The following is a 19,902-nucleotide window of genomic DNA, read 5'->3' as shown; positions in this document are numbered from 1 at the left end:
GTGTGTGACACGCCCCCTTCCGGACTGCTGTGTTGTCCGGCGGTATGAACCTGTGTTTTATATTTTAACCATGAAGCTGTGTGGACAACATTGTCCCCGTGTCCTGGCTGAATGTATGAATATGTAGTGTAACCATATAGAACGTCTCTGGTATAACATTAGTCAGTGTTAGATGATGAGTAGCATTAGATGATGTGATGAGAACAGAACAGAGGTTTTGCTCCTCACTTCAACCATGTGCTTGTAAAATACTCAACAGCCTGGTTTGTCTTTGTGAGTCTGCAGGAGCAGCAGCAGCTTTGTGTACATTCTGTACTTTCTGAGCTGGGTGGGCGTGTGCGCCTGCTGTGGTTTGTGACGTCACTAGCCCGCGACAAAAACACGCCTCTCAGCGTGGCTCGCCGTCACGTGTGGCTGCTCCTCTACAACAGACATGGCTGCCGTGGGTTTCTGTGGAGACTGGTTCGTTTTCAGCTGCGATAAGAAGCTGGTAGCGATCCACAGCAGACAGAGCAGGTGAGCTGTCGGAACCGAGCCGAGACTCACTTCACCTGGCGAACCGAGCTACAGCTGCTAACCGAGCAGCTAGCAGCTGTAGCTCTGACCAACCGCTTCCTTACAGCTCCTGTCTTTAACATTCACTTGAATTTCTGTCATTTTTCATGAACAGCAGGAGTAAAATCAGATGTTCACTGGATCTGTACAACAAGTTCCATTAGTTCTAGATGGTTCCCTGGTCGTTTCTCTGCCACATAGTCCTCCAGATCTATTTAATAATGTTACTTGACAATTAAGTGCACTAGGTCAGCTTCTTTGTTAAATGTTTTATGTATATATGTGTGTATATGATTCTTTATTTAATTATCACTTTTAATAACATCATATTTGCAGTTTCCCTGTTCAAGCCATCACTGAGGAGTTCCTCTTGTAGTGTTGTGATGGTGTTCATGAATGAATCATTATTTATAGAAAGAAATGTTGATTTCCAGTGTTCTGACTGACAGACAGATCTGACAAACTGAGGGAAAGAAGAAAAGTAAATAGATGAAGTCTTTGATTTAAAGTGACACTTAATTTGCTTGTGCCACTATTGAAGGAATGTTTTTACTAGGAGCGTATCTGTGTTATCCATAATTTTGCATTTGAATTGAAAAGAATGGGTTTCTGAAATCAGATCAAATCAGATCTCATAACAAAAGACTGCTCTCCGCTGAATACCATCCCTGTTTACATTAAAGCCATGACATAAAGCAAGAAAAAGCCAAATCCATTCGGTAAAAGAGTCATACCTGTAAACCAGCTGAATACCAGAAAACCTGATATAAGTAAATTTCCCTACTGTGTGACAAATAAAGGAATCATAATTTTAATCTTAACACGCATTTCCACCGAATCAAATCTGTAGGCTATTTTGAGCGTAAAAATAAGACAAATAGAAACTAAACAAAAAACGTTATTGCCCATAGTTTTCTTTGTTTGATACATCAAGAGACTTTTGGCAAAGTAACCATGGACAGCTCATGCATCGACTCGCTCTGCTGCTAGTTTTAATAATATGTGATCGTGTTCTACCAATGAATTAAAAATGGCAGAAATAAGCCTTGTGTTCAGAGCTGCTTTCTCCCCACTGAGGAAAGTCAGCATGTCAAATGTCCACCTACACCTCAGAGGAAATAAGTGCTTTCTTTAAAAGGTAATCTGAGCTAGAGTTCTTCTGACTCTTAATTTGTCCGTCCTTTCTCGTTGCAGAGAGCCGTTTGTGTTTGACTGCAGCACAGCTGAGAAGAGACCCAAGATCAGCCAGGACAACAACAACAGGTACGGACCAGCAGATAGTCCTGAGGTTTGTACTGTGAAGATTTAACATGAGCAAGGTAACTAAAGGGTTAACTCTGGGTTTTCCCATTCCACATGTGTGTGTGTCTGTAACTGCTGCTGGGATCACCGTGGCGAGGATTTTGCTCCCAGTCCTGACCCAGGTGGCTCAGCTCTGCCTCTTCACATGAAGAGAGGAGATCGAGCCCAGGGTTCAGCCTGGTTTGTAGTTGAGACTTGGGTTGTTAAATGAGTGAGTGTTCATGTTTTAAGAAAACCAGAAAACTACAGTGGCCTTGAGGGCTCAAGCACACTGCAATAAAAAAACAACACACACATTCATAAACACAAAACGCAACGAAATTCAGACACATCTTCATTTTGATAACATGTGCTGCAAATGCTCAACACCAAAAGATGACATTAACACACTGCAAATACTTGTAACACAACAGAAGTGCATCAAGGAGACACAGAGCAGCTCAGGTCAACTTTTGAATGAAAAGTTGAAGACTTGTCACCGGTGTGTTAGGAAGGTTTGATTGGTTTCAGATATCACTGTAAGTGAAGCTGTTAGCTGAGCCTTCTGTGTATGTTCAGTGTGTGTGTATGTGATGAGGTTCCCATCAGTGAATGCTTTTGCAAACACATTTCAATCTCTGAAAGTATCGGCATCTTTGCTTTTACAGTCTTCTGCTGTAACAATGTCTCGTTTTTAGTTTGATCCAACAGATCAAACAGAAACATAACATACGGTTTACCATTCTCCCTGTTCATTAGAACACACATCAAACCTGGCACATGCTGCTGGAACCAAACAGGGTGTACTGTACATCTGTGGACCGGAGGTCTGGGGGTATTCTGCCTCTAGGGGGCGCTACAGATACATGCTGTTGCATCTGGCACTGCATGGATTCATGGATTTCATTTGCTCTAGGATGATTATTTAGTCTATTTATAAAACCGACATGGCTTAGGCAACTATTTAGACTAATCCACCTTTTACAGAGCTGATTTCTTCAGCTCATCCACTGAATGGGTAATGGAAGTTTTCTGACTGGAACCTCAGATCAGTTCAGAAGCCCCATCCTCTTTATAGTTTTTAAGAAATGTAAAATTAAATAACAACTAAATAAAACATCTCTTTTTGCTCAGTGCTGGATTCAGTGTTATCCGATGATTCTTCTGAAACCAGTAGAATGATTTTTTCCTCACACCAACATTTTGACTGTTAATGTGACATGAGATGTCACTGTCTCCACCTTCTCTGGAGTCCCAGTGTCAGAGTCCCACTGACCGAGTCCCAACTTCACATAGCAACAATTCACAACCGTGACGTGATTGTTTTCAGCTCGTGTTAAAGTGATGCTTGATGTTTTCTTAAGTTACAGTGCATTCAGCCATCCGGCCCACCATGCAATTCACACAAATACAGTCTTGAGTCTTCTGTTCTCACACTGCTCACACCTGAACTCATTCACTACAGATTTTTGTTTTTACAAAAACATAACATTATCAAATATCAATAAAAAGAAAAAGGGAGACAGACAGCTCCATATTAATAAATACACTGCAAGTGAGTACAAATCTTGTATAAAAGTAAACTGAGAGGCAGAAACTCCATGTCCATGTCAGGTCTGTAACATGGAGTGAAAATGTTAGTAGTTGTATCAGTAGTAGTAGTAGTAGTAGTAGTAGTAGTAGTAATTTATTTGATCTTCAGGCATCAATTAACATTCAGTAATACATTAATTAATTCAAATTTAATTCATAAATGTTACATAGATTAAAAGGGTGTAGGCTGAAGCTATTCAGCTTATAAATGCCGACCTTTAATTCTTCATTTCAGTTAAACCGAGGTCCTATGGAGCTCTTCGTGGTTTCAATGGAACAGAAAAAGTAGAAGACATTTTATAATCAACAGATGAAGCCAAAATAAATAAACATTATTAAAGTTGCAGTCAAATCCCAAATGTTCATTCCTGTTGATAGTTTTGTGCCATACTGTGTTTTAATTTCTTTTTAAACTGTTATGTTTTTGCTTTAAGATCCTCTGGCAGCCACAGAGATACACATGCAATGTAGTAACTATACTGGCTTGTTTTAAGTTAGCTCCTATCTCCCCTCTCTTTCCTCAAACATTTTTTGAATTTAGGGAGTAAATTATTCTTTGCTTTGTATATTATCTGTGCAGGTTTCATTTTCACTAAGTCAGCGAACTTTAATACGAGTAGTTTGATAAACAAATGACTGGTGTGGTGGTTGTATCCTGCATGATGCAGGTTTACATCCCTGTTTATCAAGAGCCAAATGGAATATGAGCAGGTTGAGTCATGTCTAAACAGCTTTATTGAAGTCAGTTTGACCTTTGACCTTTAGTCACCAAAATCAAAGGGCTTCATTCTTGAATCCAGTGGGCAGTTGATTGAGTGTAAGGTGGTGGTGCAGAGAGATGAAGATGTGACTGTGTGTGTGTCAGCAGCGATGGCTGTCCCTCAGAGGAGACGGGAGACGACAGAGTCCTCAGCTTCACCGTGTCTCCGTCTGGGAAGCTGCTGGCGCTGACCGATGACTCCAAGAGGCTGCTGCTGTTCCACTGCCAGCCTGCATGGACGTGTGTCAGCATCAGGTACAGTACCGGCTCCACCTCTGTCCTCACAGCAGCGTGTTGCACTCACACACATAATATCATGTTGTGTGTCAGTAATCAGTGTGTGTGTGTGTGTGTGTGTGTGTGTGTGTGTGTGTGTGTGTAGGTGGGTGGTGAGGAGGTGCACGTCTCTGGTCTTCAGCCAGGCCGAGGACCAGCTGCTGGTGGCCGACAAGTCAGGAGACGTGTACTCGTTCTCAGTGCTGGAGGCAGAGAAGGAGGGAGAGCTGAAGATGGGCCACCTGTCCATGCTGCTGGCCGTGGTGAGAGCAACAACACAGACACACAACTACACACCCACACTCCCAGTCTCGCAGACTTACAAACCCTTCAAAGTCAGTAATCACCCAGTGGGACATCTGTAGCCATTGTTGACAACCACTTGTTCCTCTGAGCTCTGAACACACGATTTCTGGTCTGGTTCTGGTCAGGGTAAAACTTAAAGTGTGGCATGGCACTGTGATCATCTAATCTGACATGTGATTATCTTGAATAACTAAATAAATGGTGTAGTAGTGTAACCCTGGTCCCTGGTCTAGGACTCAGACACAGACTCCTGGTAAGAGACAGCTCTAAGGACTGTCCCACTGTCAAACCATGAGGACATGGTTCTCTAGCAGACATTCTGAGCTCCTAACACACTCTCAGCTTGGCAGAAACTTCATAGGCAAGGCAATTTAGTCCATTTTTACAACCAGTTTGTGTCAAAGTTCTTTACATGGCATCATAACAAAATCCTCTGTCCTTAGACCCTCACATCCACTGAGGAGAAACTCCATAGAAAGAACAGGAGAAAGCTCAGGGTGAGAGACAGGGGAGGGATCCTTCACCCAGGACGGGAAATAGATGATGTATACAGACAAGAAAACAGTTTAGAATATGGAAAAACATGTGAAACCCCAACAGGAAGCCAGTGGAGAGAAGCTAAAGTGGGAGAGATGTGTTCTCTCTTCTTAACTCCTGTCAAAACCCTCGCTGCGGCATTCTGGACCAGCTGGAGACTCTTAGAGAGTTTTTGGGACATCCTGACAGGAGAGAGTTGCAGTAGTCCAGCCTAGAAGTGATAAATGCATGCACCAGTTTCTCAGCATCACTCTGGGAGAGGATATTCCTAATCTTAGTGATACTGCGCAGATGGAAGAAGGCGGTCCTGGTCAAAAATGACTCCAAGGTTCCTCGCAGTTGTACTCGGGGTCAGGGTGATGCCATCTAGAGTAGCGATCTGATTAGAGAAAGTGTCCCTGAGATGTTTAGGTCCAAACACCATGACCTCAGTTTTATCTGAACTCAGTAGCAAGAAGTTAGAGGACATCCAGGATTTAAAGTATTCCTTCCAGATTATATCGTCTAATGGAAGCATGTAAAGAATATTGTGTTGACATTACACAAAGGATTACCGTGGTTACCGGGCCAAAGTGTCTCCTTCTGTGCTAAATGCCTTGTCCCCTCTGCTCCTTCAGACCATGTCACCTGATGACAGGTTCATCATCACAGCCGACCGCGACGAGAAGATCCGAGTGAGCCACCTCAGGTCTCCATACAACATCCAGTCCTTCTGCCTGGGACACCAGCAGTGAGTATCTGCAGACTGCAGCAGGACACAGGACACAGGACACTGACCTGATGGACAGTGTGTGTTTCAAAATGTTTCTGGCTCATCTCACACATCTTTTCAGTTTTCCTCCTTTTCATGTTTGAATCCAGTTAAACTGCACCCTGGCTGGTTTTCCCCCTGAGCTCACTTTGTAAAGATGGCCCCAGGCAAACTGTGGAGTAGGGCTGTCAGATCCAACTTCGCTATTCAAACAGAACTCGAATGATTGTCAAAATGAGAACATTCGAAGGTGGAAACTGACGTTCGAATGTGTGCCTTCCATAACAAGGCAAATCTCGATTTTCAAAAAGTAGAGCAGAGTTTTTTTAATTGCCCGTTCATTCAGCTGCCACGGTGTGCCTATGTGTCCCCACACTACACGCACACCTTCTTCTTTTTTAATGGATCGATCTGCGGACCACTAGCGTGCCGATCACGGATCAACTGTGATCTGTTGCACAACTACTTATTATATTTTGATTATATTTTGATTTCCCTTCTTGAAGTTTTATTAAGTTGGTAAAACTTAAGTGTGTTGCAAATGTTACATAACAAATTTGGTTGGAATGCCCTTTAGTGGACGCAGGACGTAATAATAAGCTGCTATAGGTGGATATAATGAGCTAAAAACAACGGGTTAGATGGGTTAGAAATTAGAACCTGATTTGGGGAGAAGATTGACTACTGTGGACTTAATCTGACCACACCATACATATACATATAAAATTGCCTTGCCACACCAACAGGTAAACTAACAAGTTTAGTTTCCACAACCTCCTGAGAAATAAGCAGAGGAAGGTTCTCATGTGGTTTGTGTGATGCACTGTGGTTCTCTGGAACTGTTCTCTGTGTAAAAGCAAACTGAGCCGGGGGGAGAACGCTACCAGTCCATGAACTCATCAGCTCAGAGCAGAAGAAACGAAGTGAAGGTGTTAAAGGGATAGTTCACTCAAAATTCAAATTGCACTCATTATCTACCTCATGTGGACTAAGGGCTGGAGAAGTTTCGGAGTCGTCCGTGCCTTCTCTTGAGTTACAGGGGGTCTCGGCGTAGCAGTGCATGTCCATATAACGGTTGCAAATGGATACCACTTTTCTTCGTAACAAAAAGACACACCAAAAAACATCCAAATACCTCCATGCTGCTCGTATGTAATGTCCCTCTTGTATTGAAGCCCCGAAATGCGTAATTGTTTGTAGCAGAAGCTCCTCTTCCTAGTCCGTCCAAATCGGACGAATGGAGGTATTTGGATGTTTTTTGGTGTGTCTTTTTGTTACGAAGACAGTTGGTATCCATTTGCAAACGTTATATGGACATGCACTGCTACACCGAGACCCCCTGTAACTCAGAGAAGCCACGGAGGACTCTGAAACTTCTCCCAGCCCTTAGTCCACATGAGGGGGAGTAGATAATGAGTGCAATTTGAATTTTGGGTGAACTATCCCTTTAAACTCCCTGAGCCACAGAGCTGCAGCTGGAGTCAGGATGAACTGTGTGTTGGCTCACTGGAGGTCTGACTCTGTGTTCCTGCTCCTGTCAGGTTTGTCAGCTCTCTGCTGGTTCCACCTTCTCAGCCTGGCTGTCTGCTGTCTGGATCAGGGGTAACTCCATTAACACACACAATACACACTGTAATATTCAGAAATATACTTCTGCACTTTAGTCAAGAGTCAGTTCTATTCTGCTGGTTTTTAGATGAATCTTTATCTTCATCTGAACCAGAAAGCACCATCAGCTGACTGGGGAACAGTTGTTATTCTGATGAGTTAGAAGATGTACTGTGTAAACGTTTGCCAGGATGGGACGGTGAAGCTGTGGGAGTACGAGTCTGGCCGGAGGCTGCAGAGCTGGGACCTCACACAGCTGGAGGACACACACAGCTCCGATCCTGACGACGACAAGGTGAACACACAACACAGGACCCACATCACTAACACACTGACAACACGACCTCTGCCTTTTCCTGTGATTGTCTTGATTTAAATATGACGTACGTGTGTGTGATGTTCACTTCTGTTCATTTGATCAAATCTTAAAAGAAATGGATTCCTACACATGGAATGTTAAAACTCTGTTTGAGGGAACAGCTTGTCTCTTATAGCACAGTGCAGAAAGCCCATGTTAACCCCTTCAGTGCTAGGCAGAATCCACTACTTGGCTCAAGAGCAGGATCCTTTCTCTCCATGCCATTATGAAGATTATTATGTAATGTGATGTAATAAAATAGAATAGAATAGAATAGAATAGATAATGTAATGTAATGCAATAGAATATAATAGAATAGAATAGGTAATGTAATGCAATAGAATAGAATAGGTAATGTAATGTGATGTAATAGAATAGAATAGAATAGATAATGTAATGTAATGCAATAGAATATAATAGAATAGAATAGGTAATGTAATGCAATAGAATAGAATAGGTAATGTAATGTAATGTAATAGAATAGAATAGATAATGTAATAGAGTAGAATAGATAATGTAATGTAATAGAATAGAATAGAATAGAATAGAATAGAATAGAATAGAATAGCTAATGGAATGGAATAGAATAGATTAGAATAGATAATGTAATGTAATGTAATATAATAGAATAGAATAGCTAATGTAATGCAATATAATAGAATAGATTAGAATAGATAATGTAATGTAATAGAATAGATAATGTAATGTAATAGAATAGAATAGATAATGTAATGTAATAGAATAGATAATGTAATGTAATAGAATAGAATAGATAATGGAATGGAATAGAATAGAATAGAATAGATAATGTAATAGAATAGAATAGAATAGAATAGCTAATGGAATGGAATGGAATAGAATAGATTAGAATAGATAATGTAATGTAATACAATTGAAATCCTTTGAGCAACTGGAAAACAGACCCAATATCCCCAGGTCCCCCTTTTCTCTAAAGATGACGTGTCACATTTTTAGTTGTCAGCAGTAAAAAAAAAAATAAAAAAAAAATCACCAGTTTTAAAGAAATGACTCCACCACTTGTCTCTGTTGCTCTTTTTTCCCAGAAGCCCACAGTGCGCCACATGGCCTGCTCCCCTGATGGCCGTCATGTTGCTGTGCTGTGTGAGAGGTGAGTGCAGCTGGTTGTGTGTGAGTCATGTGACTGGACAGGTGCTGCCATGTCATTTCACTGTGGATCAGTCTCAGACAGAGGAGTTCACAGATGGAGCCTGAGGTTTATATACAAGTCACTCCACAAAAATAGTCTCAAAATATCAAAGTAAAAATAGATGTTGACATTGTCCTTTTCTATATGAAACATCAGAGGGTTTCGTCAGTCCAGCTCAAAATAGACACTTTACCAATCCATCTGTCTGTTGGAGACAGTGTGGATGCCTCCAAACAGATCATTTCCACATATTCTGGTCTTGTCTGGTCTGGCAGGAGGTCTAAAACATTTAGCAAAAAGTACTTCAGACAGACATTCCTTTTGAGTTAGTATCATTATATTTAGGAGTTCTACCATCAGAACACGTCTCCTCTAATGACAAATATTTTATATTATTATTTGAAGTGCTGCTTGTAGAAAAGCCATAACAAGGAAGTGGCTAAAACTAGAAAACCCTACAGTGGACAAGTGGTTTGACATCATTTATGACATTATAAGATGGAAAGACTAGAGCAGGGCCTGTTTTTGAAAAGATGGGAAAGATGGATCAGGTTTGTCACAGCCACTCCACCATTATTTGTCTAATGCCAGGTCTTACGTCCATTTCCCCCTCTTTTATCCCCCTTTTTAACCCTTTTGTATGAGTGCACCCCAGCATTCCTTTATAAATGTAATTTTGTGTATTGTTGAGGGAGGACCAATCTGTGATTCAGGTGTAATTTCCAGATGAATGGATGAGAATGGTGAATTGTTATGTGAATGAACATGTGAACCATGAAAAATCCTAATAAAAAGAGAATTGACACAAAAAACCTGGCACAAGGTTGTTGGGAAATACAATTTAAAGGGTGCAGAAAACATATTACACAAACATATTATCTCAAAAGGGAATATGATTTAGAGAGGCAAGATTTTTTTCAGATACCTTCAAGTAAGGAATCAATTAAATACAATTTTGAGAGAGGACCAGACAAGTGACACCCTGAAGGTTTTTGTTTCAATTTATAAATCTGGGTGTGGAAAGAAATTCATATCTAGATTATACAAAGGTCTCCACGACGCCTCAAATTCAAACAGCCTGCATATTAAATGTAGATGGGAAAGGGAGGGAGGGTTAGGGTTAGGGCGAGAGTCATCAGGGTAGTGGAACAAATTGTTGGAGGATGTGTGGTTCAGATGTGGCCAACCATTATCATTTATTTTGGGATTGTCTGAAACTTTCATCTTTCTGGCATGACATTCTTGATTGTCTGGAGTATATGTTTCAAATGACTTTACAATTTGATGTCAGCTCAGTGTATTTTTGTACCACGGCATTACATATCAATCAATAGCAGACAAATATTTAATGAAGATATTATTTATTGGAGCAAAGAAAGCTATAACAAGGAAATGACTACAACCCAACGCACCGGGGCTGTTCACCAAATCTACATCATGCAGAGACAGACATTCGCTCTAAAATTGCATTCGGAGAAATTTAAGAATTGGTGGTCCAAATGGATCAGATATATAAGATCACTGAGACCTGCTTTAAGTACCTCTATTACAAGGCTTGAAGTACCAGTCTATTCATCTTGATGGAAAAATGAGTAAATGTGACTTCTTTTGTTCAAATGTTCCTATTTAAAACATTGTAAAAATGAAAGGGAGAGTAATAGCTTGGAGAATATGTTTAACACAATTGTCCAAATACATGTTTTTGTTCTGCTCTGTATTGGCGCATTTCCACTAGCACGGCTCGGCTCGATACGGCTCGGCATGGCACGGCTCGGCTCGGCTCGGTTGTGTTTCCATTACAACTGAGTATCACTAGTACCGCCGTGACGTCATTTACACGTCGCCGAGCAACGCTCTAAACTCTGTAAATATATAACTTTACCAACATTTGAAACATTTTCAGGCGAGAAAGTAGTCGTTTAGATCCCCAACGTGTTGAAAATCTGACAAAATACCAGCTGTTTACAATTTTGTTTCAACGAAGTCGGCGTTACTAAAGCTAGCCGTAGTGAGCAACGCACTTCCGGTTATTTTCACAAAATAAAATACCCGTTGCCTTTTATCATAAGGAAAGCCATTACGATAGAATTGGTGCTTTTACTTTGTAAACAGGAAGTGAACCTACCCTCGCTGTAGCTAGCTTTAAACCGCCGTTTTGACTGCTCTCGTCCCGTTAACGGCATTTAACCGTTCAATATGCCTTACCGGAGAGTCTACCAGCTCTGAGATCGGCCTGGTTCATTGTAAAACATTTATTTATTGATGTAAATGTGGTGTTTTCTGTGCGTACAGACCCCAAGGCAGTGCTGCTCTTCTGTCTAACCACAAACAAACTGCTGCTACAGCCACAATTGTTAGATTTCATCAATGAGACCAACATTTAAGAGTTTAACCAGCCGGTGGTAAACCTCTAAAAGCCATCGGGGAAGTTAATTAGCGGTCTGTTCTCCTCGGGGTGACGGTGGTAGGCTGGCCGGTGTTGTGGCCCAACTGGTTCCAATTTAACTGGCTCCCGTACTGAACAGCTGCAGCTGTTTTGCGCTCCCTCAGCAGATTCGTCACAAATTCACAAACATACACAACATATTACCAGCGAGTTTCAAGCCGCAGTTCACATCTACTGCAGCGAATATGCTGCTGTGAGTGAGCACTAACAGTTACGTACCAGCCACATGAAAAAAAAATAAAGTGGAGAAAAAATAATCTTCACATATTTGCGTGGGTCGGGACTCGATCTTGCTTCAGCAAAAACTGTTACACCACTAACCACCTGTCTAGCTCTGTGAGCCACTCAAGCTCACAGGTGACAGCCGTTTCACTGCATATCACTCAATTACGTCAGCACAGGTAACGCTTTGACTCGAGCTGATCTGAGACAACTGGTTACCATTGAAAATACACAGACAATGCCTCGGTGTTTATTGTTCTCTTTCCTCCAGTCTAATCAACATATTCAGCGCTACACTTCTCTCCGCACAACACTACACACTATGACAAAGCCTGTCGTGTTGAGAAAGTGATTAAATAACTCGGAAATACTGTCAAAATACGCAAAACAATAAAAGCGAAACACTTGAGCCACTGCATGTGTAGGCTACATGGTTGAAAAGTACTACTTGCATTTAATCACATTACTGTATTGCAAATGTTTTGTGTACTTACATTTCTTTACACTTCTCTACAGATCTTATAAAACGCACAACGTATTTATTGGCGTGCATTAAAAGAAATGTTCACTTCAAGTCGCCGTGGTTCGCGGAAGAGATGTTACCTCTGAGTCTATCTGTTTCTGCGTTGTGGCTATGATGCGTTCAAGGGAACAGGGCAGCGTCGGACGTGAGTCGATTGTTTGAAATGTATTTATTGAATGGTCTGATGCTTTCGATTTCGTGTGTCGACATATTTTATCATTACCCTTTGTAAAGGTATACATTTTAATTAAAACTAGTTTGACATTCACAGAAAAAAATGACAAACTAAACAGTTTTGGGTCCATGGCGATCTAAATGGCAAGAAAATTATCAATCTCTATTTGAACATTAGTCCAGAATGATTTTCTGTCATAGATATGTCAGTTTTTTCTGTGAATGTCAAACTAGTTTTAATTAAAATGTATACCAAATACATATAAATTTCAAACAATTGACTCACGTCCGACGCTGCCCTGTTCCCTTGAACGCATCATAGCCGCAGAAACAGGTAGACTCAGAAACTTCACCTCTTCCGCGAACCATGGCGACTTTAAATGAACATTTCTTTTAATGCACGCCAATAAATACGTTTTGCGTTTATACGATCTGTAGAGAAGTGTAAAGAAATGTAAGTACACAAAACATTTGCAATACAGTAATGTGATTAAATGCAAGTAGCCTAGTACTTTTCAACCATGTAGCCTACACATGCAGTGGCTCAAGTGTTTCGCTTTTGTTTACATATTGTTTTGCGTATTTTGACAGTATTTCCGAGTTATTTAATCACTTTCTCAACACGACAGGCTAGCGCTGAATATGTTGATTAGACTGGAAGAAAGAGAACAATAAACACCGAGGCATTGTCTGTGTATTTTCAATGGTAACCAGTTGTCTCAGATCAGCTCGAGTCAAAGCGTTACCTGTGCTGACGTAATTGACTGATGTGCAGTGAAACGGCTGTCACCTGTGAGCTTGAGTGGCTCACAGAGCTAGACAGGTGGTTAGTGGTGTAGCCTAACAGTTTTTGCTGAAGCGACATCGAGTCCCGACCCACGCAAATATGTGAAGATTATTTTTTCTCCACTTTATTTTTTTTTCATGTGGCTGGTACGTAACTGTTAGTGCTCACTCACAGCAGCATATTCGCTGCAGTAGATGTGAACTGCGGCTTGAAACTCGCTGGTAATATGCTGTGTATGTTTGGGAATTTGTGACGAATCTGCTGAGGGAGCGCAAAACAGCTGCAGCTGTTCAGTACGGGAGCCAGTTAAATTGGAACCAGTTGGGCCACAACACCGGCGGAGCACGTCAGGAGCCGGGCTGCTGCCTCTGTGATGTCGCGGTCGCTGCTCGGACCTGGAGCTTCACACTCGAAAAACATCGGGGCAAACTTCTAAACAGCCGTCGTTTGGATAAACTAACCGCACATGGGGATCTAAACAGTTACTTTCTCGCATGAAAAAATATTAAAACTTAATAAAGTCACGTAATAACAGAGCCAGTCTCAATATTAGAAATTCTCTGGTAATAACAGGCTTCAGCAGGAACATTTCTGTTGTCGTCGCTTCCAGTGACGACACTCATCGGCCAATCAGTGGAAGGCAGTCGGCTGACGTCACGTTTTAGTAACGCTTCGGCTCGCTTGGAACCAGGGCTGAGGTGATACCAAAAATGTACCCGGTTGCAGGTACTGCGTGCTAGTGGAAACACGCAATAGCGCGCCGAGCCGTGCCGTACCGAGCCGAACCGTGCTAGTGGAAATGCGCCATATGAGTGTAATGGTGCTGAAATGACTTTCTATGTTTCTCCCTGATAAAAAAATAAAATAAAAATAAAAAAGGAGAGAGAATTGAAGATGACAGGAAGGTGTTAGTAGCTCTTCTACGGCAGCAGTATGTCAGCTGACCTCTGCTGGTGTAAGGGATAGTTGAGGGAGGGGTATTTTTGGATTTACAGGGTTAAAAGAGACCAGAGGTCAGTGTCCTTCAGCTGGAACCTCTTGTCCAGCTGTTGTTGTTGGGGGTAGATGGGGGGGGGCTGGAGAGAACAGATCTCACACAGTCGATTCCTTCAGCTCCATTTCTGATGAAGACATTGTTGTATGAAGGACTGTGGTGACTCGGTGGTCCCCTCATCATGTGTCCTGTCCCCTCAGACTGTCCTGGGTTCAGTTGTTCAGCCTGCGGGGGGGGAGTGAAGACAGGCTGGTCCCACACAGCAGGCTGTCCCTGTCCCACTGTCCCCTCCACGTGGCCTTTGACCCAGAGGGACGGCTCTGGCTGCTGATGGACGACGACCACGCTCCACTTCAAGTCTACACTCACACACCTGACTCCTGGCAGGTAGAGTGTCACACAAACACACACACACTTAGGTTTTAGCTGTTAGTTGAATGATGGGTCTGTTGTCAGGGAAACGGTTGAACGCTGACATCATACATCAGCAGAGGCTACCTGGATCACACACACCTTTCAAACTCACTAGTACTGCTTTACTGTGAGGAGGTTAAAGGGATAGTTCAACATTATGGCAAATTGGCCCATTGCCATAATCACTATAGTCATAGCAGTAGGTTCGTTACCTTTATTTTAAAGCCGCAAGCTACTCAGAGCTACGCTACGGAGGCTCATGGGATTTCTTGGTTTCCCTCATCAAACTCATCAAATACACAATCCAACAACTCCACAACGCTCTGGTGGACAAGTTGTGACCTGCACATTCACCACGCTATGAGATAATAACACAACGTTACCAGACAGAGTTGTTTTAGAGGGAAATTCATGCAAAACCACTGATGCGTGTTGCCTTCAGGGACAGTTTTTCATCAAGCAGTCTCTGTATTTCCCTCTAAAACAACTCTGTCTGGTAACGTTGTGTTATTATCTCATAGCGTGGAACTGAAAAAAGTAGTGCTGTTAGTAACACCATTATTCCCATTGCTGCAATTTAACTTAACTTAACTAATAACTAATCAAATCAGTCAAGTCTCATAACAGTTTGTATGTGAGTTGTTGCCATGTTAACTTGTGTTGTGACAGATCACTCAGACTCCTTCACTGCACTGTTCCCTCAATCTGCATTCAGACAGATATACTGTATGCTCTTTGTTGTTTTATTAAAAAAAAAAAAAAAGCACCACAGAGAGCTGACTGGAGCTGGAGCTGCTGAGCTGCTCTGGTTGGGATGTTTTCACACGCTCCGTCACCAGCCTGGACTGTGATTGGATGTGGCTGCAGTGACGGCTCAGCTGTCTCTGTGCTTCTCACTCTGACCTGTGACTCTCTCTGCTCTGTCCAGTGTGAAGCTGTGAGCCCTGAACTCAGCACGGTGATGGACGCCTTCAGGCCACACTGGGAGGCACTGGAAGGTGAGACACACACACACACACACACACACACACACACACACACACACACACACACACACACACACACACACACACACACACACACACACACACACACAGCCTCTTGTCAGTGTGTCCTCCCACTCTCTCCAGACAGAAATAACCTGCTGTGTCACATGACTTGACACAGTGCCTCCCCCAGGCATGCTGTGCTGCTTCACCATCATCTGTTCATTAGTGTGAAATGATGGAAGGGCTGATCCCTGGTCAGCTGCTGCTCAGCCTCCTGTTGGTTCAGGATGGAGGGAAGCCCTCTGCTCTTTAGCTCCACCTTCAGGTGTGACAGCTCCCATCCACCTCTGCTCAGCTGTGTTCAGTGCGGAACAGCAGTTGCATAACACCTAACACAATAAGCCAAGACGAAGAGGAGAGAAAACATCATCCCTCTTGAATGCTGCTTCAGCTCTACTATCACTTGGAAGATCAGGAAGCCGGTGGAGGCCAGTGAGTCTGTAGAGCACTGATTCCCAACCAGGGCTTTGATTTGATTTATTTAGCACAAGTTGAAAAAAAAAATGCAAGGAGGGCGGGTCATTCTGACTCGCGCTGTGCTGTTTTGTGAATGAATGACAAATAAAGTTGATTGAAAAAAAAAAAGTGTGCCACAGCCAGGAGCCAGGAACAGAATCAAAAGGATATCAGAGCAATGCTGATAGCGTAGCGTAGAGTCCAGGGTTCAAATCCCATAATATGATTTTTTTTTTTTTTTAGTATAAAAAAGTCCTACAATACCGGTTGCCGTTGCCATGGTCGCTCGTAAACACCGTTGTGGCGTGATGTCATCACTGATCAACTGGGCATGCGGGTCACTTAAAGGACAATTCCAGGCGAATTCAACTCTGGGGTGTATTTACCTATCATTTTAGGTCTAAAAGAATGAATCTGAAGATTTTCAGTTTAATTGCTCCTGTTTAGCGGTAGTTGCATCTGTCCCCGCATCCCCACGGCAGCAATGAATGGGAGTGGATGTAAGTTCCGCTGTTTAGGCTGTTTCCAGCCCTCAAAGCCGCAATTTTTTTCCACAGACAGCGTCAGATGGCTACTCAAACATGCACCGAGAAGTTAATTTACTTCAAGCAAGCCGGCATGTTTGTAAAACTAGATCTAATTCAAAGTCTCCCGGAGTCTCGCGCGAGCCCGAAGTTGCAGTGCTGGTGTATTCAGGCGCAGTAGGAGCTCCCGCTTGTGTCATAAACACAGGAATATCAACTCTTTACTTGCTTGAAGTGTACATTTTTTTCCACAGACAGCGTCAGGTGGCGACTCAAACATGCGCCGAGAAGTTTTTTTTACTTGAAGCAAGTCAAGAGTTGATATTCCTGTGTTTATGACACAAACGGTAGCTTTTCCCACTGTGCCCGAATGCACCGCGCACTGCAACTGGGTCTCGCGCGAGACTCCGGGAGACTTTGAATTAGATCTAGTTTTACAAACATGCCGGCTTGCTTGAAGTAAATAAACTTCTCGGTGCATGTTTGAGTAGCCATCTGACGCTGTCTGTGGAAAAAGATTGCGGCTTTGAGGGCTGGAAACAGCCTAAACAGCGGAACTTACATCCACTCCCATTCATTGCTGCCGTGGGGATGCGGGGACAGATGCAACTACCGCTAAACAGGAGCAATTAAACTGAAAATCTTCAGATTCATTCTTTTAGACCTAAAATGATAGGTAAATACACCCCAGAGTTGAATTCGCCTGGAATTGTCCTTTAAGGAGCTTGAGCTGTTCACACAGCGATCCGTAGAGACAGGACACATTTAAAGACGTGATGTGAACAGCCAAACAGAAAATCGGATTTGAGCAATAAATGGGAATTGTGCATTAAGACCTGCAGTGTGAACGTAGAGACAGTGATGAGCAACACTGGGGCTCCACAGGGAACTGTTCTGGCTCCGCCCCTGTTCACTCTGTGTGGTGGATGTGACAGCGGCCTTCAGTCATGAATCGATAGTGACAGACTCACTACACATTGATAGAAAGACCTTCAGAGTGTAACAATTAGTCAGCACACTATGGCTTTTGAAGAAAGCATTAAAGGGTAAAACGGAAACCAGCTTATACCAGAACTTACCTGAGAATCATCAGGTGTTGAAGTTCTCTGAAGTATCGGGGATCCAGTCACAGTTGTCAGAACAACCTGTACTGCTACAAAACACATATGTACTTTTAATATTTAATCAGTGTAATTACATTTCTAAAATGTAAGGACACAGGCCTACATTGTTTCATCCATGTCAAACATCCATGTCTTCCTGTTCAGCTTAAGTAGCTCTAAGAGCTGTTGTGACATTAAGTAGAGCTGTGACTGAACAACTTTATCTTGTATTGGAGTCATACTGGACCAGACTGATAGAGCTGGAGACTTTGTCCACCTCTCAGTAGTTCAGAGGAGGCAGCAACGTGGGTCATATGATTTAGCTGACTTTTCCTCTGGTCATCCTCTCTACACTATAAGAAGTTAAAATGCTTGTTTGGAATCCCCACCTTTTGTGCAGCTGGTGTGTCTCTATAGTCCAGTAATTTTAAGCCAAAAAGGGGTCATCCTTTAACAAATTGCAACAGAAGCAAACTTAACTGATTTTGTATCCTCAACATGTCCTGAGTGAGGGAAAAAAAAGCCCAGAAGAATCCCATTAGGGGAAAGTTTCGAAAAAGACCATTCATACGCCTATTAAAGAATTTCAAAAAACATGTAATGCATTTTTTGTTTGTCTTAATGTAAGTAATGAACTCGGTAATTTTCATGGCGATATCTAAAGGTAAAAAATGTTACCCTATTCATGTGAAAAAAATAATTACCATAATAGGCGTATGAATGGGCTATGTTTGGGTCTTTTTCTAAACTTTCCCCTGATGGGATTCTTCAGGGCTTTTTTCCCCTCACTCAGGACATGATGAGGATACAAAAATCAGTTGAGTTTGCTTCTGTTGCAATTTGTTCAACCTTTTTTCATAAAATGACTGGACTACTAAGCTTTTCCCTTCTGCTCTCCTGTAGCCTCCACACGGAGCAGCAGCAGCTCGGAGCATCTGTACAAGTCCAGTTATGATAACGTGGCCGTGTACCTGCAGAAGAAGCAGCAGCGTCTGGAGGAGCAGGAGCTGAAGAGGACCAAGACACAGGAGAGGAAACAGAACAAGAAGAAGAAGAATTCAGACGGAGGGACTCCATCATCCACCTCAACATAGACTTTCAGTTTCCTTTATGTTAATGAATCTAACTTGAACATGTGCTCTGAAGAAGCATCTGGAGAGAGACTATACAGATGTAATTTTTTTTTTGATTTAGTTTTTCAGATTTTTACTAAATGAGTGAACAATGCTGTTTGTGAACGTGCTTCTCTCATTAACTCTGAGCAGTGACTGGTCTGAGAGCAGCTGCTGCGTTCAGTCTGTGGCTGCACGTCACTGCAAAATACACAGCTCATCATCTGGCCTTTCTATTTCATGTCTATCTTCTATCATAATTTTTCTTTATCACTTTGAAGAAATTCTCACAACTCTTACACAGTTCTCAGAACAGATAGTCCTTTACTCTCCCCATTCAATCTCCAGTGCAAGTCCTCTAAAACAATCAAAACCTCACCAGTCAGAACCTGCAAAGTCAGTCAATCACTTCAAAAGTGTCACCAGTGAATTAAAACTGAACTTTAAAGGGGACATATTATGGAATTATAATTTTTTGACGGCTCTTTAACATATATTTGGGTGTTTGTCTTGTCATTCAGCCCCCAAAATGTGCCAGTTGACAAAAAAAATCTGTAATTTTCAGGCTCCAGAGGTTGAAATCCATGTGGTTTCATGAGCTGTTCCCTCAGTTGTCTAGGAATGATGTCATTAGTTTTCAAATTCTAATAACACATTTGCATAACCCCACCCCTACCTGTGAGTACCAAGTAACAATAAAGGTGGGCCTGGTGAGCAGTGGCTCATTTGCAGAGAGCTGTGATGTTTGATCTTTGGGGTATTTTGACCAAAGCATGTCACAGACACAGACATATCTATAAGACACCTGGGAACTATTTGAATTCTTGGAAATGGGACATAATATGTCTCCTTTAAGACTCAGACAAGTGACGTTTTTATACTTAAAACCTGAATGAGTAGGACAG

General features: G+C 42.2%; 1 protein-coding gene across 2 annotated transcripts; it reads left to right on the top strand.

Moving 5' to 3' along the window:
• Window positions 1-393: 393 nt before the first annotated feature.
• wdr4 (WD repeat domain 4) lies at window positions 394-19,540 on the top strand. 2 transcript variants are annotated; one of them, XM_083997478.1, is made up of 11 exons: window positions 394-516; window positions 1,750-1,818; window positions 4,298-4,444; window positions 4,572-4,728; window positions 5,926-6,038; window positions 7,601-7,661; window positions 7,858-7,962; window positions 9,090-9,154; window positions 14,540-14,726; window positions 15,682-15,751; window positions 18,789-19,540. In XM_083997478.1, exons 1-11 carry the CDS (start codon window positions 434-436, stop codon window positions 18,977-18,979), a joined length of 1,248 nt encoding a protein of 415 aa, XP_083853604.1. In that variant the 5' UTR covers window positions 394-433; the 3' UTR covers window positions 18,980-19,540. The 2 variants fall into 2 exon arrangements, with proteins under 2 accessions (XP_083853604.1, XP_083853603.1); XM_083997477.1 differs by having other exon boundaries at window positions 4,295-4,444.
• Window positions 19,541-19,902: the final 362 nt, after the last annotated feature.

This window comes from Trachurus trachurus (assembly GCF_905171665.1).
Source record: "Trachurus trachurus genome assembly, chromosome: 21".
NCBI lineage: Eukaryota > Metazoa > Chordata > Actinopteri > Carangiformes > Carangidae > Trachurus > Trachurus trachurus.
This window is presented reverse-complemented; position numbering and strand designations above follow the sequence as displayed.